Raw genomic sequence first — 23,618 nt, forward strand, 5'->3', positions numbered from 1 at the left:
AAGCAAAAGGAGGGGAATATATCAAAGGGCTTTGGTCTAGAGCTAGCTATGGGCTTTTCCATTGTATCTCTCTGAAAAAAAATGACTGATAACTGTGGGATCATGTAATTCGTATTGTTCTGGATGGTTTGATATAAAAAAGTCGTCGTCCCCCATCCACTGAAAAAAATATATTATGAACTAGTAGGTAGGGCAGATATCTTGCCATCGAATGGAGGGTAAAACCCCCGTCACTAAAAAAAAGTTAGCTGTCATACAGTGACGATAAGATAAAGCTTTCGCTCTCGGAACGGCTGGCTTTCTCCTATCCTGTCTTCCTTCTCTCTTCGATTTCGGGACGATAAGACCTCAGCAGTTACTGTTAAAGTTCCCTCTATCAAACCTCTTGGGGGGGAAATAGATAAATCTCTATTAAAATTAACAGGTAAGTTTGTGGAAACTGCCTGATATTACTAGCGAATACAGTATGGGACTTCCTTGGGGGGAAAATAGATAAAGCTCTATTAAAATTAATAGGTAAGTTTGTGGAAACTGCCTGATAGAAGTTTGTGGGAACTGCCTGATTACTATCTAGCGAATACAGTTTGGGACTTACCTGTCGCTATTTTTATGTAAATCAGTCTTGGAGGGGCTGCTACAGCCAGAGGAGTTGGATTTATAATCCAGCGTACTTTTTGGAATATCTGGAACAACACAAGACAGAAGACAAATTAAAAATGCTATAAGTAGTCATATGAATTTGAATATTAAAATGTAAACAGAAGACAAATACGTGAGAAAAAGCTGCAGTCATATGAATTTGAAGAGAAAAATATGATTAGAGAATTAGACTTCCGAGAGTTAAGATAAGGAGACACAGAGGGAAAGACGGAAAGAAGAGAGACGGAGAACTAGAAACGAAAAGGAGAGAGAGAGGAAGGGAGAAAAAGAGAGAGGGAGAGAACTATTAGGAACGAAAAGGAGAGAAAGAGAGATAAGAAGAGATGGAGGGAGGGAGATATAAAGGAAGAAAGAGAAAGAGACAGGCCCCATACAGATTCTAACGTCTCTGACCCAGAAATTTTACGTAGAGTCTCTGGAACCTCATCAGTCTCATCACCTTACCTGAACCACAAATTTCAACACTAAAGACTCTAGTCTCTGGAACCACCTTATCTTATCCCTGTTGCACACACTAACGTCTCTGACCCAGTTCATCCCAATACAGATTCTAATGTCTCTGACCTAGAAATTTTACGTAGAGTCTCTGGAACCTCATCAGTCTCATCACCTTATCTGAACCACAAAGTTCAACACTAAAGACTCTAGTCTCTGGAACCGCCTTATCTTATCCCGGTTGCACACACTAACGTCTCTGACCCAGATAAAAGCTTTCAGTAGAATCATTTTGCAAACCAGTTTTCCCTCGGCTCGTTATCCAAGATCTGACCCAGATAAAAGCTTTCAGTAGAATCATTTTGCAAACCAGTTTTCCCTCGGCTCGTTATCCAAGATTTCAGTAGAGGGAGTCAAAAGTACAGGGAGATGGAAGTCTTAAATGACGCCAAAGGGATAGATAAATTGCTTAGTTTTTATGACGCTAAAGATACGACCAGGTAACGGTGGGTGTAAGTTTTCCCTGCAGTCTAAGGGAGACCTCTTTGGTGCTGACGTCCTTTGAAGACATAGACACTTGGGTCACAAAAAGCCCTCAGACCAATAATCCTAAAAGTTGGGTTAAGCTTATGCGAATCTACACTGAATGAAGACTTTCTTTCTTTAATTATGTAGGTAGGTACCTGCTGAATGTTATTTTCTTGGTCTGTGTCGTAGCTTCCTCTTCTCTTCATTCCCGTAATAGTATCATGTAGTATGTCCTCATTAGATGGGCATCACATATCAATATAAGACCGTCCGATTTTTCCGGTTTCATTCCCAAGTTAAGTATCTACCCAAGAATTTCCTTACATCGAAGAGGGATTCCTCCTCAGGATAAAGAGTAGCCCAAGTTCCTACCTCTCTTGATTAGAATCATCGTTTTTTCTTTATGACTCCACTATCAACCAAGGGAAAGAGAAGGGGAGGGATTAGGAGGACAGGAGAGAGTAAAAGAAGTGGAGGGACAGAAGGAGGGAAAAAAGGGGGGAGCAGACAGAGGGAGATGTGGGAATGAAAGTAATAAAGTTCTTAGTGTAAGTTTTCCCTGCAGTCTAAGGGAGACCTCTTTGGTGCTGACGTCCTTTGAAGAAATAGACACTTGGGTCACAAAAAGCCCTCAGACTTAGGTGTAGACAAATAGTCCTAAAAGTTGGGTTAAGCTTATGAGAATTTACACTGAATGAAGACTTTTTTCCTTTTAATATGTAGGTACCTGCTGAATGTTATTTTCTTGGTCTGTGTCGTAGCTTGCTCTTCTCTTCATTCCCGTAGTATGTCCCTCATTAGATGGGCATCACATATCAATATTAGGTGTAGACAAATAGTCCTAAAAGTTGGGTTAAGCTTAGGAGAATTTACACTGAATGAAGACTTTCTTTCTTTTATTATGTAGGTAACGGCTAAATGTTATTTTCTTGGTCTGTGTCGTAGCTTGCTCTTCTCTTCATTCCCGTAGTATGTCCCTCATTAGATGGGCATCACATATCAATATAAAACCGTCCGATTTTTCCGGTTTCATTCCCAAGTTAAGTATCTACCCAAGAATTTCCTTACATCGAAGAGGCATTCCTCCTCAGGATAAAGAGTAGCCCAAGTTCCTACCTCTCTTGATTAGAATCATCGTTTTTCTTTATGACTCCACTATCAACCAAGGGAAAGAGAAGGGGAGGGATTAGGAGGACAGGAAAGGGGGAGAGTAAAAGAAGTGGAGGGACAGAAGGAGGGAAAAAAGGGGGGAGCAGACAGAGGGAGATGTGGGAATGAAAGTAATAAAGTTTCTTCTTGTGGGGAGAAAAGTTTCGCCGAAATTGTGGAGGTTTTTTTCCCCCTCTTCCTTCTCGCCTTCTCTTCCCTTTTTTCTTAGATAGGTACAAGGTACAAGTGGAGATGATAACAAGATTGCGAGAAGGAATAAGACGGAGGGAAAGGAGGGCCGTAGAGGTGTCTATGCTCGCCCACATGACATACTACGGGATACACTGACGGGTATACTATGACACAGAGCTGAAGGTACGCAACGTTGTTCGTGGATAGTATCCAGATAGGACATCTGGACAATCGCGTGCTGCTGGTTATTCCCGGTCTAGGGCTGTGTGAGGTTCATTTGAGTAGGTAGGTAACTTCGAATGGAATGGTAGGTAAAACCCTCGTCAATAACACCTTAACAGTTATACAATGACGTTAAAACTATACCATACCTAAATACAAATGGCGAGTGGAAACCACATCACTCAAGACCTTACTGGCAAGGGGATTTCCCCAAATTACTATAGTTTACAAGTGTTGCAACATAAATTGCCCTTCTGGTGAGGGATATATGGGAGGGGCTAGCTTCGTACCTCACGAGTATATTGTCGTTCAGAAAAAAATCGTGTCGTGTGTAGTGTGAACAATGTCCAGTAGGCAATCATTACATTGCCTACTGGACATTCGAAAAAAATTGGATGAATCTCACGACGGAAGGTAACGAATTCACTCCCGTAAAGAAATCGGATGAACTGCTTAAGCATTAACTTTCTTCGATTTCGGGATGATAAAACTAGGCTTGCCAAATATCCAAAAAGTCGATTCGGGACGCGAATCCGCGAACATAATTGCCAAATCCGCGAACATAATCGCAAAATCCGCTCTCGCGACGGAAGGTAACGAATTCACTCCCGTAAAGAAATCGGATGAACTGCTTAAGCATTAACTTTCTTCGATTTCGGGATGATAAAACCCCAGTTACAGTTCCCTCGATAAAACCTCTCCGAAAAATCATTTAACCCCTTCCCAACTGACGCGGATCTAAAAGGTACTTACTTGTGATATAACTGAGCGCCGCCGTGAGCAGGAGGCACAGCACGATGAGGGCGATGGCCGTACACCTCCAGGAGCACTTGGACGTGAAACCCTTCTGGAATTGGAAGCGGCTAGGAGGGAAGTGGTGGGTTGAATAAGATAAAGCTTTCGTTCTCGGAACGACTGGCTTTGTCCTATCCTGTCTTCCTTCTCTCTTCGCTTTCGGGCCGATAAGACCTTAGCAGTTACTGTTACAGTTCCCTCTATCAAACCTCTTGGGGGGGGGGAAATAGATAAATCTCTATTAAAATTAATAGGTAAGTTTGTGGAAACTGCCTGATATTACTAGCGAATACAGTTTGGGACTTACCTGTCGCTATTTTTATGTAAATCAGTCTTGGAGGGGCTGCTACAGCCAGAGGAGTTGGATTTATAATCCAGCGTACTTTTTGGAATATCTGGAACAACACAAGACAGAAGACAAATTAAAATTAATATGTGAAAAAATGCTATAAGTAGTCATATGAATTTGAAGATTAAAATGTAAACGGAAGACAAATACGTGAGAAAAAGCTGCAGTCATATGAATTTGAAGAGAAAAATATGATTAGAGAATTAGATATCCGAGAGTTAAGAGAAGGAGACACAGAGGGAAAGAAGAAAGCCGTAGAACTAGAAACGAAAAGGAGAGAAATAGGAAGGGAGAAAAAGAGAGAGGGAGAGAACTATTAGGAACGAAAAGGAGAGAGAGAGAGATAAGAAGAGAAAATTAAAATTGATATGTGAAAAAATGCTATAAGTAGTCATATGAATTTGAATATTAAAATGTAAACAGAAGACACATACGTGAGAAAAAGCTGCAGTCATATGAATTTGAAGAGAAAAATATGATTAGAGAATTAGATATCCGAGAGAGTTAAGATAAGGAGACACAGAGGGAAAGACGGAAAGAAGAGAGACGGAGAACTAGAAACGAAAAGGAGAGAGATAGGAAGGGAGAAAAAGAGAGAGGGAGAGAACTATTAGGAACGAAAAGGAGAGAAAGAGAGATAAGTAAGAAGAGATGGAGGGAGGGAGAAAAAGGGAGATATAAAGGAAGTAAGAGAAAGAGACAGGAAGAACCAATAGATGGAGGGAGGGCAGGGAGAGACAATTTTCCTATAAATTGGTCTCGGAATTCTAAGGAATGATAAGAAGAGATGGAGGGAGGGAGAAAAAGGGAGATATAAAGGAAGAAAGAGAAAGAGACAGGAAGAACCAATAGATGGAGGGAGGGCAGGGAGAGACAATTTTCCTATAAATTGGTCTCGGAATTCTAAGGAATCGAAAAATTCTTGTTTTTGGCATCAAGATTGGAAAAGCAAATGACCTCATAACATAAACAGTAGAGAGAATGTCTACAATGGAACATAGTCTTCATATTGTCCAGGAAGAACCAATAGATGGAGGGAGGGCAGGGAGACACAATTTCCCTATAAATTGGTCTCGAAATTCTAAGGAATTCTCGTTTTGGCATCAAGATTGGAAAAGCAAATGACCTCATAACATAAACAGTAGAGAGAATGTCTACAATGGAACATAGTCTTCATATTGTCTACTGAATTTACTATACTAGGCTGAAATAACAGGCTATGACTTTGGCTACCAGTGACGGACGAGCAATCGCTTTTCTATCAGTAAAAGTGGCACAAAAGAGAGGTAGAGGAAGTACCTACCCACCAAAGTTCACCAAAAGAAGCCAAAAAGCATACAGAGACGGAGAGAAATGAAAATTTTAAATAATAAATATTTTCCCACTCATATTAGGAAATAGGTAGATAAATGTGGCACAAAAGAGAGATAGAGGTAGGTACGACAAAGTACCTACCCACCAAATTTCATCAAAAGAAGCCAAAAAGCATACAGAGACGGAGAGAAATGAAAATTTTAAATAATAAATATTTTCCCACTCATATTAGGAAATAGGTAGGAGGTACCTAAAACGGAGAGAATTGAAAATTTTAAATAATAAATATTTTCCCACTCATATTGGGAAATATGTAGGTAGGAGGCACCTAATACTAACATCATTCTAGGCCCTGCGAAAAATGCCCATCATTTCGCCACTGATCGCCATGCAATTTCGCAGTAAAAATATTAGAATAATAAAACGAAGGGAAAGTGAGGGGGAGGGAAAGGAGAGAGAGGGGAGGGAAAAATCAGACTAAAGGCCAAAATGGGACTTCCTTCCTTATAAACGGGATATTATTCTGGCACTTACTCAACTAACATTAGACTCTTCAATGCGATAGACAGGAAGTGAGGGGAGAGGGAGAAAGGGAAATAGAGAGGGAATATTAAGGGAATGAAGAAAGGAGATAGGATGGGCAGAAGAAAGACAGAGAGGGAGAGGTAAGAAAGAGGGTAGAAATAGACAGCGAAAGAGGGAGAAAGAGAGAAAACGAGAGAAGAAAGGGAGGTAGATAAAGAGGGAGCGAAATAGAGAAGGTGAGGAAGAGAGGAATTGAGAAAGAAAGAGAGAGAGAGAGAGAGGGGGAGAAAGAGGGTAGAAATAGACAGCGAAAGAGGGAGAAAGAGAGAAAACGAGAAGAAGGGAGGTAGATAAAGAGGGAGCGAAATAGAGAAGGTGAGGAAGAGAGGAATTGAGAAAGAAAGAGAGAGAGAGAGAGAGGGGGGAGAAGAGAGAGGGAGAGGTAAGAAAGAGGGTAGAAATAGACAGTGAAAGAGGGAGAAAGAAAACGAGAAGAAAGGGAGGTAGATAAAGAGGGAGCGAAATAGAGAAGGTGAGGAAGAGAGGAAATGAGAAAGAAAGAGAGAGAGAGAAAAAAAAAGTAAAAGAGGGAGAAAAAAATGAAGATATGAAGGGAGAAAGAGAGGAAAGAAGGAAGAAAGAAAGGGAGAGAAAGAAAGGAGATATGGAGAAAGACCAAAGTACCTATCTACCTACTTAGGAAAAGATTGTGTCCTGAATATCAAGAAAGAAAAATCTTCCAGCAGCTTTTCTGAGCAAATTTTCAATTTCATATCTGGATAATAGTATGTGTATTTTTCAAAAGCTCATTGACTATTGAAAGCCAGAAGAGGGGGGAGAGAGAAAAAAGTAAAAGAGGGAGAAAAAAATGAAGACATGAAGGGAGAAAGAGAGGAAAGAAGGAAGAAAGAAAGGGAGAGAAAGAAAGGAGATATGGAGAAAGACCAAAATACCTATCTACCTACTTAGAAAAAGATTGTGTCCTGAATAACAAGAGAGAAAAATCTTCCAGCAGCTTTTCTGAGCGAATTTTCAATTTCATATCTGAATAATAGTATGTGTATTTTTCAAAAGCTCATTGACTATTGAAAGCCAGAAGGAGAGGAAGAGGGGAGAGAGGGAGAGAGGGAGAGAGAGAGAGAGAGGAGGGAGAGAGGCAGAGAGATAGAAAGATTCAGAGAGGGAAATTACATATGGGAAAAAAAAACCTGAGGTGACTTATTGAATAGGAAGTGCCGTCTTATTTGGCTGGATATGCAATTTGCAATATTGGAAAGCTGCACTTTAGTTTCAATAATAGAAAGCTCCGGGTTTGATAACTCGATAAAATATTAGAGAGGAAAGAATCGTAAGTGGTACTCAACATTTCTGAAAGCATCACCCCCCAAAACAATTATTTACATATGTCGGGTATTGGCAACGGATTTACCCCCAAGTACAAATACGAAAAAAGAACACGAAGAAGAAAGAAAGAGAGGAAATAACGAATGAAATAAAGAAGGAAAATAGAGGGAAAGACAGGAAGAGGGAGAGGAAGAAAGACAGACAGGAATAAAAGCATAAAAGAAATTCAAAATTCGGAAGGAAGGAAAGAAAGAAGAAAAAGAGCACGGAAGGACAATGAAATCCCCATTTTACCTATCCTTTTTGGGGTAAATTCACCTTCGTTTGGTAACCACTGTAACAGAGATAATTAAGTACACCTACATATCTCTCAACTCTCATATTGAAAAGATCTGTCCCTATAGGGTGGATCGATAGATTTGGATTTTAGAAAAAATAGATCCAGGGGCAGCAAAGTGGTTGGGTGGAAGAGCTCCTCCAGAAAAATTACAAAATCCTGCCAGACTAAAAAAAAAAAAAAAAAAAAAAAAAAAGGGGGAAAAAATCCGGGGGAAAGGAACGGGCGGGACCCGTCGTGCCAGCTGCAAAGAGAGAAAGGGATGAATGGGTGAATGAAAATTGTGATCTGTTTGTGGTGCAAAGGGAGTCACGGCTGAAGAGTACGCATGACCTCTTTGTGATTATCAGATTTGGACAGACGATCCTCAAATCAGAATAAATACCTAACGTATTGTCATGAATTTTTACCATATAATATGTTGTTGCTGTTGTAGCGGCTTTAGCTTTTCATCTTCTTTCCTCTTCTGTTCCTCCAATTCTTTTCTCTTCTGTTCCTCGAGTTCTTTTTTCTTCAACAATTCTCTTTCCTTCTCTTTCAAATACAGCTGTTGTTGGAGCAGTTTCTTTTCCTTTTCTTCGTTCTCTTTCTTCTTCAAGTTTTCTATTTCTTTCAAGAGCATTTCATGTTCGTAAATTTCTTTCGCTTCGTCTTCTTTCTCTTCTTTGATTTCATTCTCTTTCTCCTGTTCTTCTACTTTGGCGAATTCTTTCATCACAATATCATCGTCAATGTTGTCATATTCAAAATTAATCGTAGGGATAATGCCAAAGTTAAAAATGTCTTCATGAAGAATAGCAAATGGATCATCAGCTTGGATATCGTGGAGCTTCTTTTTCTCTTCGGGTGTCAAGTCGTACACCACGGTTGTCATTTCTATGTCTTCCATATCGGGGTAGACTGTTGTTGTACCTAAGTCTTCTGACTTCACAAAGTCGTCATTCTCTCCAATGTTTTGTGTGGATATTTCCACTGAATCATCCAAATCTTTGGACACTGCCTCACTAGAATCTTCCACTGTTTCATTGGTGCTAACTAAAACACTACTGTCTAGACTACGATCAAAACTAGCACTACTGGAGTTGTTAGAAGTGTTCAAACCAAAAGGGAAATTAGATGAAAAGGGTGAACCAAAACCAACACCACTAGAAAAGTTATTGGAACTACGAGAAAGGTTAGAAGATAGTTCATGCTCTCCACCAATCAGGTCATGCAAAGTGTCTACTGTGACGTCATCATATCCGGTGACGTTGTCAGTTAAAATAGAGAAAAAATATCTATACTATTTTCTTGAGTGCCTAGTGCCTAGGTAGGTACCTACTTACCATACATTCTTTCCAACTCTTGAAAATAAAACATTAAATTTAACCTTCAAGTTTAAAAATAACATAGGCTGTAAAGTAAGTACGCTCCCTGAATTTCCAGACCTAAATTTCTGACCTTAAAATGTAAACCCTCGTTGACATTATTTCCCAAATTCTTATAAAATAAGGAAAGTACCTAAGGAAGAAAAGGGAGGGAGGAATTTTTTGGCTAAGGTGTAAAAAGCTTTTAATAACACGAGAAGGAAAAAAATATAAGGTTTAACCTTTCGAGTGATGTCGTGGCATTTTTTGTAGGTTAAAAAAAATCCTGGAAAAGGAAAAGTCCCAAAAATATTTTTTTAGTACCTAATAATAATATTCATAATTAAAATGTGCGAACTAATTTTATGTACATAATTGTACTTATGTCTTGAAATTTAATATGATCTACAATTCTACACGAAATTTACCTAGCTGCCAACACCACAACAAAAACAATAATTTTATCATCGGCACTGAAAGGTTTAATGGAAAGTAAAAAAAAATAATAATAAAAAAAAAAGATGAAAAAATAGGTACTTTAAAAAAAGTGTAAGGTATAAAAAATGAAATTTTCATTCCCAGAGAGAGAACGAGACAAAGAGAAGAAGGAAGGGAGGGGGAGAAAGACAGGCGAGAAGGAGAGGGAAGGAGGGAGAGAGAATTATCTTTGACGCCTTTTTTAAAAGACAATTCAGTGTCTCAGGTCAGAGCACAAATTCTATTTATTTTTTATTTATATACCTATTTTTTTTAGAAGGAGAGAGAGAAAGAAAAAAGTTTTGGAACAAAATTTTCTCAATATTACCCTTGTTCAAAAGCATAGGTAGGTAAGTATTTACAATAAAAGGCAGGTTTAAAATATCCACCTTCCCCCAACTTTAAGTTGTAAAAAATAAATTCAATAGTTTAGAGCCAGTTCGTAATAACAAGAAGTGCGTACATTTTTATAACGAACGCTTGTAGGTATTTTTATAACTTTTTTTTGTACCTACTTGAAACTTGAAGTTCAGGTGCAAACGAGTTTTTGGTTCCCTAATCCCCTCTGTTTCTCTCCCCCCCTCTCTTTCTGTCTGTCTTCCTCCATCCTGATATTATTTTTTCTCATATGTTTTTTTTTTTCTCCTAACAAATACCTAGTAGGTTGTTTAGGTACCTACAGAGTAAAAATTTCTACCCGAAGTACTTACTTTTTTCAAATTTAATTTTCATTATTTTTCATTTATAACCTACCACTTTGAAGTTTCAAGTAGGTATACCTAGCCATAAATGTAACAACTAAAATGTTATTTTCTTGGTCTGTGTCGTAGCTTGCTCTTCTCTTCATTCCCGTAGTATGTCCCTCATTAGATGGGCATCACATATCAATATAAAACCGTCCGATTTTTCCGGTTTCATTCCCAAGTTAAGTATCTACCCAAGAATTTCCTTACATCGAAGAGGCATTCCTCCTCAGGATAAAGAGTAGCCCAAGTTCCTACCTCTCTTGATTAGAATCATCGTTTTTCTTTATGACTCCACTATCAACCAAGGGAAAGAGAAGGGGAGGGATTAGGAGGACAGGAGAGAGAGTAAAAGAAGTGGAGGGACAGAAGGAGGGAAAAAAGGGGGAGCAGGCAGACGGAGATGTGGGAATGAAAGTAATAAAGTTCTTCTTGTGGGGAGAAAAGTTTCGCCGAAATTGTGGAGGTTTTTTTCCCCCTCTTCCTTCTCGCCTTCTCCCTTTTTTCTTAGATACAAGTGGAGATGATAACAAGACTGTGAGAAGGAATAAGACGGAGGGAAAGGAGGGCCGTAGAGGTGTCTATGCTCGCCCACATGACATACTACGGGATGCGCTGACGGGTATACTATGACACAGAGCTGAAGGTACGCAACGTTACACGTGGATAGTATCCAGATAGGACATCTGGACAATCGCGTGCTGCTGGTTATTCCTGGTCTAGGGCTGTGTGAGGTTCATTTGAGTAGGTAGGTAGCTTCGAATGGAATGGTAGGTAAAACCCTCGTCAATAACACCTTGGCAGTTGTACAATGACGTTAAAACTACACCATATACAAATGGCGAGTGGAAACCACATCACTCAAGGGACAGAAATTATCTACCCTTTGAGTCATAATGTCCCTTCAGAAGGACGATCCGTAACTCCAAAACGGTAAGTCGTATCAAAATGAAACCTTCGGCAAAAGATTTCTCAAGTAAAGAACAGTCTGAATCCAAATTTTCAGATTTTTAGCTTTATTTTTGATAATTCGTGACTGAAAGGGTTAAGCATTAACTTTCTTCGATACAGTTCCCTCGATCAAACCTCTTCGAAAAATCATTTAACCCCTTCACCACTGACGCGGATCTAAAAGGTACTTACTTGTGATATAACTGAGCGCCGCCGTGAGCAGGAGGCACAGCACAATGAGGGCGATGGCCGTACACCTCCAGGAGCACTTGGACGTGAAACCCTTCTGGAATTGGAAGCGGCTAGGAGGGAAGTGGTGGGTTGAGTTCGGGCGGCGGAGGTTGTTCCGGACGGGCAGAACGGGGACTGGGGCGCCGAAACCCATTGGACATCTGGGAAAAGAGATAGAGGGTTAGGTAGAACGCAAAATTCAAGATCTGTGAAGAAATATAGTGGTTAGGTAAAAAGCACAATCAGTGCCCTATATCATCAAAGTATGGTGATATACATAGATTCAATACGTTCAGATAGCCTAGTTAGCTTGGTTGGTAAGCGCTAGGCCGCGGGTTCGATTCCCGCCCGGGGCGGATCCTATTCCGCCTTCGTTCTCTCTTCCATTTCGGGACGATGAGACCTTAGTATAAAATGTATTGAAATTTACAAAAAAAAAAAAAAATATATATTTATATATAACATGCTCAATGGAATATGTCTTGCTGGTTGTTGATTCCGTAGTGGTACTACTTGTACTACTATCAGCCTCTTCATCCCAAACATCAGTAGAACTCATCACAGCACTAGTAGTTGACTTTGAACTCTCATTCCTATTGGTTAACCTAACTTCCACGCTCCTATTACCTCCTAAACTCTGCAAGATCGGCAATGCAGTGGTGCTGGCATCATCCGTAGACGTCAGGTCTGGAATTGTAGAAGATTCGACTGTAGTTAGTTCAGAAGGATCAGTGGACGTGGTGGTTTCATCCCAATCATCTAAGAAGTCCTGTGGCTCTGGATCCCCACTACTGGGGCAAGAACATTGGCACACACCACCATACAAGTAACCCATGGATGTGGGCTTGTCTGTGGAACTCAAAAGTAAATCCTTAGCCATTTCGCTGACTGAAAATGGCGTGTAAGGAACTTGAATTTGATTTGTCAAGCGATTTGCTGGCTCGGTATTTTCTTTTGGTTTAGTGTCGGACTCAGCTCTTGGGAGCGGATTAAACTGTACATGTGAGCTGACAGGATTTGTATTCTGTGCATCACTGGTGGGTAGTACCAAGGATAGGAAATACAATGGTTGATTATTGCCAGTTTTATCATTTCCATCACCAGTGGCAGCCATGTTGTTACGAAGCTGGTTAGTCGTGCTCACCATTCCATCCGTGGAAATGGTTACATTGATGAATAGTCGGTTGTTATTGTTAATGCTATGAGTTAGATCTATGAGAGTATTGTTAGTATTGATTGCCTGAATCTTCCCGTCATTAATATTTTTGTTAGCATGCATTAGAAACCCTTCATCTTTACTTTTCATATTGAGTCCATTCCCAATAGAGTTAGATTGGCCATTTGTAAACTTGGTTGGAATTTTTCCAATGTTCTTTGGTCGTTCTGCATAGTTGTTATTGTTAGCATGCATTAGAAACCCTTCATCTTTACTTTTCATATTGAGTCCATTCCCAATAGTTTTAGATTGACCATTTGTAAACTTGGTTGGAATTTTCCCGATGTTCTTCGGTCGCTCTGCATGGTTGTTTACCAGATTGTTATTCTCAGAAGGAATCCCTTCGGTTGTTGATAATCTCTTCTTCATTTTGCTCAAATATATTTTCTCATGGTTTAACAGATGTATGAAAGGTTTAACTGTACTCGTCAGTTGATTATTGAATTTGATGCTATTGCGAACATCTTTGTTTTCATTGATAGGAAAGGACTTTGTAGATTTTAAAATCTAGGACGGCACAAGATTAAAGTTAAAGGATGCAGGTAGGTCAGGATTTAGGACAGGACAGGATTGAACTGTATAGGAGGATAGCTGGGACAGGACAGTATATTGAAGGACCAGGACAGCACAGGATTGAACTGTATAGGAGGATAAATGGGAAAGGACAGTCTATAGAAGGACCAGGACAGGACAGGATTGAACTGTATAGGAGGATAGCTGGGACAGGACAGTACCTATAGGATAGAAGGACCAGGACAGGATAGGATAAGAGCTAGGAAAGGGCAAGTAGGTAATCCAGGAAACTGTCCCGAAGAGAGATATCTACCGATGTACTTCTTTTCAAGTACATAGCAACATTTATTTACTCTTAACACGAGAAAGAACTTTTTTCTCCTCATTAAGAAAAAAGGAAACAAAAATTTGCCCGAAATGTCATACTAATCAAAATGCAATACCTACTAACCCCCCTCCCCCTTCTGCCTTTTACCTGCTTTCTGTGTATCATTAGGCCTCTCTGGAGGAGGAGGAGGAGGAGGAGGAGGAGGAGGGAGAAAACAGAAGAATGAGGAGCAGGAAGAGGAGCAAAAGGAGGAAAATGAAGGAGAAAACAGAAGAAGGAAGAAGAGGAGAAGGTGGAAAAGGAAAAGGAGAGGAAGAGAGAAGGAAGAAGAGTGGGAGAGGAGGAGGAGGCGGAAAATGGGGAGGACAAGGAGGAGAGGGAAACGAGGGTGGGAAGGAGGAGGTGAAGAAGAAGGAGAAGTAGGGAGAGGGAGAGGAGGACTTTTCTGCTTCATGATGGCCATTTGACAAAAATGTTGATCACGAAAAGGAAATTCTCTTAATAGATTTGGTCATGATAGGGATCTTGTAGGTCCCTTAGGGGCCTTTATATGAGTAAGTTCTACAGTTTACCAAAACATTAGTAGGTATTTTCTTGAGGCCTGCCCTGTATTCTAGATTAAGCTAGGCCCTGCTAATCAACATAGCTATTTCCTACTTGTTTACGTTTTGTTAGTCACAGGATAGATGGGAAAGGACAGTCTATAGAAGGACCAGGACAGGACAGGATTGAACAGTATAGGAGGATAGCTGGGACAGGACAGTACCTATAGGATAGAAGGACCAGGACAGGATAGGATCAGAGCTAGGAAAGGGCAAGTAGGTAATCCAGGAAACTGTCCCGAAGAGAGATATCTACCTATGTACTTCTTTTCAGGTACATAGCAACATTTATTTACTCTTAACACGAGAAAGAACTTTTTTCTCCTCATTAAAAAAAAAAGGAAACAAAAATGTGCCCGAAATGTCATACTAATCAAACTGGAATACCTACTAACCCCCTCCCCCCTTTTGCCTTTTACCTGCTTTCTGTGTATCATTAGGCCTCTCTGGAGGAGGAGGAGGAGGAGGGAGAAAACAGAAGAATGAGGAGCAGGAAGAGGAGCAAAAGGAGGAAAATGAAGAGGAAGGAGAAAACAGAAGAAGGAAGAAGAGTGGGAGAGGAGGAGGAGGCGGAAAAGGGGGAGGACAAGGAGGAGAGGGAGATGAGGGTGGGAAGGAGGAGGTGAAGAAGAAGGAGAAGAAGAAGGGAGAGGGAGATGAGGAGGAGAGGTAGGTACAGAATTGGCTTTGATAAATGCCAGAGTTGAAAACTATATTCTACAGGATGGGAGCGGAGAAGAGAAGCAGATATACAAAATAAACAGGGTGGTAACAAATTGATTTTCTGAATTGTGAATTAATGATGTGTGTTTTCTTCATTTGTGAACTAAATTTTAAATCAGATATTTACTATTAACAGTGTTTACAGATACGTATAGGAGGGGCGAGATTTTTAATTTGTACCTGATATCACTTCGGTATAGGTCACTCGGTATTTATACCCTTTTTCAGGGTGTCCCCTGACAGCTGGGTCACCCGGTAGGTATGTATAAAATTACATTTTTCCAAATAACATTAGGTTAGGCTCGACGAATGAATACATAAAAAATAAAATTCTAATTTTATTCCGCGGATTATGATCAATGGTGCAGAGCTTTATGGAAAAGGGGTGGGGGATTTTTTTCATATAAGGGAGGGGGGAGAGGGAGGGCTTTATCAAATGAGGGGAGGGTAGGATTATCATAAAAGGGGAGTGAAGGGAGTTATCAGGCAAAAGATGATGCAGAGCCTTATGGAAATTTTTCATGTAAGGGAGGGGGGAGAGGGAGGGCTTTATCAAATGAGGGGAGGGTAGGATTATCATAAAAGGGGAGTGAAGGGAGTTATCAGGCAAAAGGAGGGGAATATATCAAAGGGCTTTGGTATAGAGCTAGTTATGGGCTTTTCCATTGTATCTCTCTGAAAAAATGACTGATAACTGTGGGATCATGTAATTCGTACTGTTCTGGATGGTTTGATAAAAAAAGTACCCCCCCCCCCTCCTCCCAATATTATCTCGGTACTGAAAAATTATATTAGCTAGTAGGTACTTTAGACTAAAGATATCGCACCGTACTCATCATAGGGTAACATAGCATGATGTCGTGTATTTGGGAATCTGATCAAGTGTAACCGCAGCCTTTCAATTTCAATACGACGCGACGCGAATACTTTAAACCACACATTTTAACACTCTACATTTTACCGTGGACATCGCACCGTACTCATCATAGGGTAATTTATCGGTATAAATACTGCTGATGCCGTGTATTTGGGAATCTGATCAAGTGTAACCGCAGCCTTTCACTTTCAATACGACGCGACGCGAATACTTTAATTTAAACCACACATTTTAACACTCTACATTTTACCGTCCCTAAACCGCATTAATTTAACACTCTCCTTTTCGACAATCTAGTCCAGAGAGACATCGCACCGTACTCATCATAGGGTAATTTATCGGTATGAATACTGCTGTTTAACATGGCATGATGCCGTGTATTTGGGAATCGGATCAAGTGTAACCGCAGCCTTTCAATTTCAATACGACGCGACGCGAATACTTTAAACCACACATTTTAACACTCTACATTTTACCGTCCCTAAACCGCATTAATTTAACACTCTCCTTTTCGACAATCTAGTCCAGAGTTCCAGAGTATGTACACCATTTTACGGACTCTATCCTATCTGACCAACAAATTTTAGAGTCTCTGGACCCTCATTGTCTCATTCCCATACAGATTCTAACGTCTCTGACCCAGAAATTTTACGTAGAGTCTCTGGAACCTCATCAGTCTCATCACCTTATCTGAACCACAAATTTCAACACTAAAGACTCTAGTCTCTGGAACCACCTTATCTTATCCCTGTTGCACCACGGACTCTATCCTATTTGACCAACAAATTTTAGAGTCTCTGGACCCTCATTGTCTCATCCCAATACAGATTCTAACGTCTCTGACCCAGAAATTTTACGTAGAGTCTCTGGAACATCATCAGTCTCATCACCTTATCTGAACCACAAATTTCAACACTAAAGACTCTAGTCTCTGGAACCACCTTATCTTATCCCTGTTGCACTCTTTTTTTTTTAGGAGCTAAATTGAGAGAGGATGTCGGAGAAAGAGAGAAGACAAAAGGATGAGAGAGAAACGAGAAGTGGGGAAATAATAGAAAAAACAAAATATAGGGGATATTATAGAAAAGAAGAGAACAATGAAGGAGAGGAGAAGGAGAACGGGGAAGGACTTTGTAGATTTTAAAATCTAGGACGGCACAAGATTAAAGTCACAGGATGCAGGTAGGTCAGGATTTAGGACAGGACAGGTTTATTTTTGAGGAATTTCTCATAATCATGAGAGCTATCTCATTGCGCTCTTTATCGCTTAGAATTTAAGTGGATAGTCTTTAGGGCAGTACTGACCACCGCAGCAGTCACTTTAAAAACAAAGTGCCAACCTAGTTAGCTTGGTTCGTAGCGCGTCTGCCTTGTAAGCGCTAGGCCTATCATGTCTTTCTTCTCTCTTCGATTTCTTGACGATAAGACCTCAGCAGTTGCATAAAAATAATATTCTTTTTTATTTTTATAAATAGGTTATTTGCATTATCAAGAAGTTACACAACTGGTTGTTTTATTGGAGAAAATCCACCTGTGATAAAAACTTTCACGTACCTTTCCATCCTTTCTTGCACAAGCACGTGCCGGCCATACAATATCCGTGATTATTACACGTGGGATGCGGGCAATCCACCTGTTCACAGTGCACTCCTTTATACCCGCGTCCACACTGGCACTTCCCGTTGGTACAATGGCCATGTCCGTGACAGTCGGGCACTTCGCACTCATCGTGCCGAAGGTGGCACTCCTTTCCTTTCCAGCCGGGGTTGCACTGGCACTCTCCGTTGATGTAGTCGCCTCGTTGGGAGCACAGGACGGGACATACGCCTGTAAGGGAGTGAGGATGTTGGTGATTAATTTGAGGTCAAACTGATCCGTACAGTGGCAGCAGAACTACCAAAGCTTTCCTCAAGCAAAGATTATCAAAGAAATACAACGTAGAAATTCTGCAAGTATGCTGGGTAAACACATTACCTACATGCCAATTGTTGGATCTCAGTGTTTTATTAACTAGGATTGGATCAGTTCCTAAAATATATTACTTATATTTTATATTGGATCATTTTTAAAGGCCGTTCCCACCTGTCGTTCGGAAAAAAATCGTGTCTTGTGTAGTGGGAAGCGGAACACTCTCCTTTAAATTACATTGCCTACAAGGCGTTCGGAAAAAAATCGGATGAAGGCAGAACTACCAAAGCTTTCCTCAAGCAAAGATTGTCTAAAGAAATACAACGTAGAAATTCTGCAAGTATGCTGGGTAAACGCATTACCTACATGCCAATTGTTGGATCTCAGTGTTTTATTATCTAGGATTGGCTCAGTTCCTAAAATATATTACTTATATTGGATCATTTCTAAAGGCCGTTCCCACCTGTCGTTCGGAAAAAAAATCGTGTCTTGTGTAGTGGGAAGCGGAACACTCTCCTTTAAATTACATTGCCTACAAGGCGTTCGGAAAAAAATCGGATGAATCTAGGATTGGATCAGTTCCTAAAATATATTACTTATATTGGATCATTTCTAAAGACCGTTCCCACCTGTCATTCGGAAAAAAATCGTGTCGTATGTAGTGGGAAGCGGAACACTCTCCTTTAAATTACATTGCCTACAAGGCGTTCGGAAAAAAATCGGATGAAACTCACGATAAGTGGGAACGAGCCTTAAGATAAGCAAATGTTTCTCATCGTGTTCACTTACTTTCACTGCAGTCATCTCCTCCGAAGCCGCTATTACACTGACACTTGCCCAGAATACACTGGCCTTTGTTCGAACACCCGGCTGGACATCCTTGTGTCATATCCGGAGCCAAGATGGCGGAGAAGGAAACCTCCTGAGCATCCCCATCATCGTTGTACAAAGAGAGAAACCAGTGGCCAGGTTCCAGGTAATGGGTCATCTCGCGTTTCACGTTGTTCTGTAGGGGGAAAAGTAGTTGGGGATTAAATGGGTAAAGGGGAAAGAAGTTGGGGAATAAATGGGTTAATATGATATAAATACGCTTATAGTAACGCAAATTGACATCCGTCTCGGTGGCATAGTTAATGAGACGGTCGACTGCTAAGCGCAAGGGTGCTGGTTAGAATCCCAACCACAAGGCATGAAATTTTATCCTCATTTCAAACCTTTGTACAAGGACAGACAGAATGATTGTCCACGACTAGAACCTATCTGTTGCACAGCAATTAAAAGACTTTTTTTCTTTCCCAAGGATAATTTGTTTAAATTTCTGAAATCTACTTCGCCCCTAAGGCTAAATAGGTACAGTACAGAGTGAAGCGGAGAGCAAAGAGCATTTAAATAGAACTTTTTGCTCTCAGTTCTTTGCGGTTTGAAGACGTCACTTCCCTCTGTCGTTGTTTTCCTTTACTAGCTCGATTCTTCTTCTTCTTCTTCGCCTTTTCCCATGTTCAGATGGGGTCGGCTGGGGTTTGTCGTCGGCCTCTCAATCAGCTTTAGAGTGATCGCTTTGAGGCCAACTGGTTTTGGCTACACAAAATTTTCCGAGTGGGATGCCCTTCGCACTCAACCTTCGCTATTGATATATAATGGGTCATCTCGCGTTTCACGTTGTTCTGTAGGGGGAAAAGAAGTTGGGGAATAAATGGGTTAATATGATATAAATACGCTTATTGTAGCGCAAACTGACATCCGTCTCGGTGGCATAGTTAATAGGACGGTCTACTGCTAGCTAAGCGCATGCTCTTCGCTCCAATCTTTTTTTATCCTAAGGTTCTAATTCTAACTTGCCTGGATTAAGTTGGTACTTACGTTGTGTGAGGCTCGTGTGTTCCGAATCTTGAATCCCTTCAGAATGTCCAGAATGTGATACTGCGTATGTCTACTACTAGCTCGATACTCTATACATATCTATGCGCTATGCTCTTCGCTCGGATCTCTTTTTATCCTAAGGTTCTAATTCTAACTTGCCCAGATTAAGTTGGTACTTACGTTGTGTGAGGCTCGTGTGTTCCGAATCTTGAATCCCTTCAGAATGTCCAGAATGTGATACTGCGTATGTGTGGGCAGCGCGTTGCGTCTCACATACACCGCTATGCTTGAGCCGCGAGGGATGTTGTATTCGAATTTCACGTACGAGTTTTGAGACTGGTAGAATTGGAGGTTCAAATAGCCGTAACCTTCGATCTCGTGCGAGAGTTTCTGTCCGAATTCGATTTGCTTGAACGTTGTGCCGTCGGGGGGAAACGAACGGGCAGGACCCGTCGTGCCAGCTGCAAGAAGGGGAAGGGGTGAATGAAAATTGTGATCTGTTTGTGGTGCAAAGGGAGTTACGGCTGAGGAGTACGTATGACCTCTTTGCGATTATCAGATTTGGAAAGACGATCCTCAAATCAGAATAAATACCTAACGTATTGTCATGAATTTTTACCATATAATATGTTGTTGCTGTTGTAGCGGCTTTAGCTTTCGCCGAATGGCGATAGCAGGATAAAGAAAAGATGTCTTTTTGTATCTGCTATACACCGGGGTGATGCTATACACTGCTATACACCGAGGCTATACACCATATACTTAATATACAACTATTCAGTTTCTAGGTAACACCTACTATTTCATAAGAAACACAGTTTCTTCCCTACGTCTCTCATTTGCAAATTTTCCCCCCCAAAAGCATCTTCAACTCTTCACAATCACATTGCAAAACCCATCACCTGTCAGCAACATACACATGTAACTTGCCATCAAACCAAAGTCACTCCCCAAGTCGAAAAAATCTATAAATAATAATGTTCTTTCAAGATTTCCCTCCCTTGTTACTTTTTTTCCCTATTTAACTTTGAAGAGACGTTTTCCCCTTCCATACGAAGCAAAATGATAACGACTCTAAGAAAACAATCATTTTATACCTGCAGGGCCTGACAAGAGGAGAGGGGTGAGATAGGAGGGGAATAGGAGGGAGAAATATATGAGGGAGGGAATGCATAGGGAGAAGGGAGGAGACAGATGAAGATGTGAAGGGAGACAAGACATAATAAAAAAATAAAAATTGAAAATCTGCACAGTTTCCCCCTTAGACATCCAGATTTTAACACATTGGTGGTTTGACAGGAAATAGCATCGAACAGAAGAGAATGGAATAGAATGGAATTGAAAATAATAGAATAGGATAAAATAGAATAAAATAAAAAATATGCGATGGACTGGATTAGAATCCTGCTTAGAAAGGACTGAAAAGTCCCAGCTCCGGAATCTAACCAAGGTCTTATTTCACATTTTATGGATGTAAGAAAATAACTGAACTTATCTGAATGAAGCTGAATTGAGACACTTCTCTGAGAATAGACAGAAGACCCACAAGGGTTAACAATACAGTATCAACTTGTCAACCGTACAACGTCAAGTGGGGGGGGAGGGGAAAAATAAGGAGAAGGGATGGAAAAGAGGTGAAGAAAGGGAGGTAAAGAGGAGAGGGAAAAATAAATCAACTTCGCTCGAAGACATGAAAGAAAACTGCCAGGTCTACCATCAGACGAGAGGGAGGAAGAAGGAGAGAGAGGAAAGAAGGGAGGAGAGAGGGGGATAAGAAGAGGGAGAGAAGATTAGAAAAGGAGGAGAGGGAGAGGAAGAAAAACAGACTGGTAGGGAATACTGGGAGGTAAATAGGAGAAAATAAAAGGGACAGAAGAAAGGGGAACGATTAGAATCTTGCTTAGAAAGGACTGAAAAGTCCCAGCTCCGGAATCTAACCAAGGTCTTATTTCACATTTTATGGGTGTAAGAAAATAATAACTGAACTTATCTGAATGAAGCTGAATTGAGACACTTCTCTGAGAATAGACAGAAGACCCACAAGGGTTAACAATACAGTATCAACTTGTCAACCGTACAACGTCAAGTGGGGGGGGAGGGGAAAAATAAGGAGAAGGGATGGAAAAGAGGTGAAGAAAGGGAGGTAAAGAGGAGAGGGAAAAATAAATCAACTTCGCTCGAAGACATGAAAGAAAACTGCCAGGTCTACCATCAGACCAGAGGGAGGAAGAAGGAGAGAGAGGAAAGAGGGGGATAAGAAGAGGGAGAGAAGATTAGAAAAAGAGGAGAGGGAGAGGAAGAAAAACAGACTGGTAGGGAATACTGGGAGGTAAATAGGAGAAAATAAAAGGGACAGAAGAAAGGGGAATGTAAATGGAGGAAAGGGGAGAGGGAGAAGGAGATAGGGGAATACAAAGGGAAGGAAAGCAAGAGAGAATGCAGGCAGACGAAATGTCACTAACAAGACCTGAACATCTACATGTTTTTTTATTTATTATTATTATTTTATTTTTTTTTTTAACTTATTGCGTTAAGTTACAATACAAGTACACAAGTAGGCCCTCATGTATGTGCATGTTACATAACTAGTGAGGTATGTATGAATCATAAATATGTATGTATAGAAGTCTAGTTTTTCAATAACGAAATGTATAAACTGCAGTTTTTATATCTACCCCGCTCTGTTAATGTATTTCATCTTCTTTCTTCTTCTGTTCCTCCAATTCTTTTCTCTTCTGTTCCTCCAGTTCTTTTTTCTTCAACAATTCTCTTTCCTTCTCTTTCAAATACTGCTGTTGTTGGAGCAGTTTCTTTTCCTTTTCTTCGTTCTCCTTCTTCTTCAAGTTTTCTATTTCTTTCAAGAGCATTTCATGTTCGTAAATTTCTTTCGCTTCGTCTTCTTTCTCTTCCTTCTCTTTCTCCTGCTCTTCTACTTTGGCGAATTCTTTCATCACAATATCATCGTCAATGTTGTCATATTCAAAGTTAATGGTAGGGATATTGCCAAAGTTGAAAATGTCTTCATGAAGCATAGCAAATGGATCATCAGCTTGGATATCGTGGAGCTTCTTTTTCTCTTCGGGTGTCAAGTCGTACACCACTGTTGTCATTTCTATGTCTTCCATATCGGGGTAGACTGTTGTTGTACCTAAGTCTTCTGACTTCACAAAATCGTCATTCTCTCCAATGTTTTTTGTGGATATCTCCACTGAATCATCCAAATCTTTGGACACTGCCTCACTAGAATCTTTCACTGTTTCATTGGTGCTAACTAAAACACTACTGTCTAGACTACGATCAAAACTAGCACTACTGGAGTTGTTAGAAGTGTTCAAACCAAAAGGAGAATTAGATGAAAAAGGTGAATCAAAACCAACACCAGAAAAGTTATTGGAACTACTAGAAAGGTTAGAAGATAGTTCATGCTCTCCACCAATCAGGTCATGCAAAGTGTCTACTGTGACGTCATCATATCCGGTGACGTTGTCATGCTCCTCCACACTACGTTTAAATCTGTTACCTCCTCCAGGTGCACCAGATTTGGTTCGACTAATTGATTGGTTTAAACTTCGATGCGGATTGGATTCGGGACTACCTGTCCCACTTGAGTCCTCGTCAACTAACACAGAACATGTGGCCGTACTTTGATATGACCAGTGAAGGATGTTGGCCACTGAAATCAGAAGAGAGGTGAAAATGGATTTAGTAAAGTGGACAAACATACAAATGGTAGCGCTATACTTGTAAGTCTGTAGTCACACCTGAACAGAATTTTAGACTAGAGGAGGAGGAGGGAGAAAACAGAAGAATGAGGAGCAGGAAGAGGAGCAAAAGGAGGAAAATGAAGAGGTAGGAGAAAACAGAAGAAGGAAGAAGAGGAGAAGGTGGAAAAGGAAAAGGAGAGGAAGAGAGAAGGAAGGAAGAAGAGTGGGAGAGGAGGAGGAGGCGGAAAAGGGGGAGGACAAGGAGGAGAGGGAGACGAGGGTGGGAAGG

General features: G+C 40.6%; 1 protein-coding gene across 1 annotated transcript; it reads right to left on the bottom strand.

The window, feature by feature from the left end:
• Nucleotides 1-17,403: 17,403 nt before the first annotated feature.
• On the bottom strand, nt 17,404-23,347 carry LOC103519895 (teneurin-m-like). Its single transcript, XM_008484983.3, has 4 exons — nt 23,146-23,347; nt 19,806-20,086; nt 18,555-18,771; nt 17,404-17,684 (listed from the first exon to the last, which is right to left on the bottom strand). The coding sequence occupies exons 1-4, from the start codon at nt 23,345-23,347 to the stop codon at nt 17,404-17,406; spliced, it is 981 nt and encodes a 326-aa protein (XP_008483205.3).
• Nucleotides 23,348-23,618: the final 271 nt, after the last annotated feature.

Source organism: Diaphorina citri, unplaced genomic scaffold, assembly GCF_000475195.1.
Source record: "Diaphorina citri unplaced genomic scaffold, Diaci psyllid genome assembly version 1.1 scaffold3025, whole genome shotgun sequence".
NCBI lineage: Eukaryota > Metazoa > Arthropoda > Insecta > Hemiptera > Psyllidae > Diaphorina > Diaphorina citri.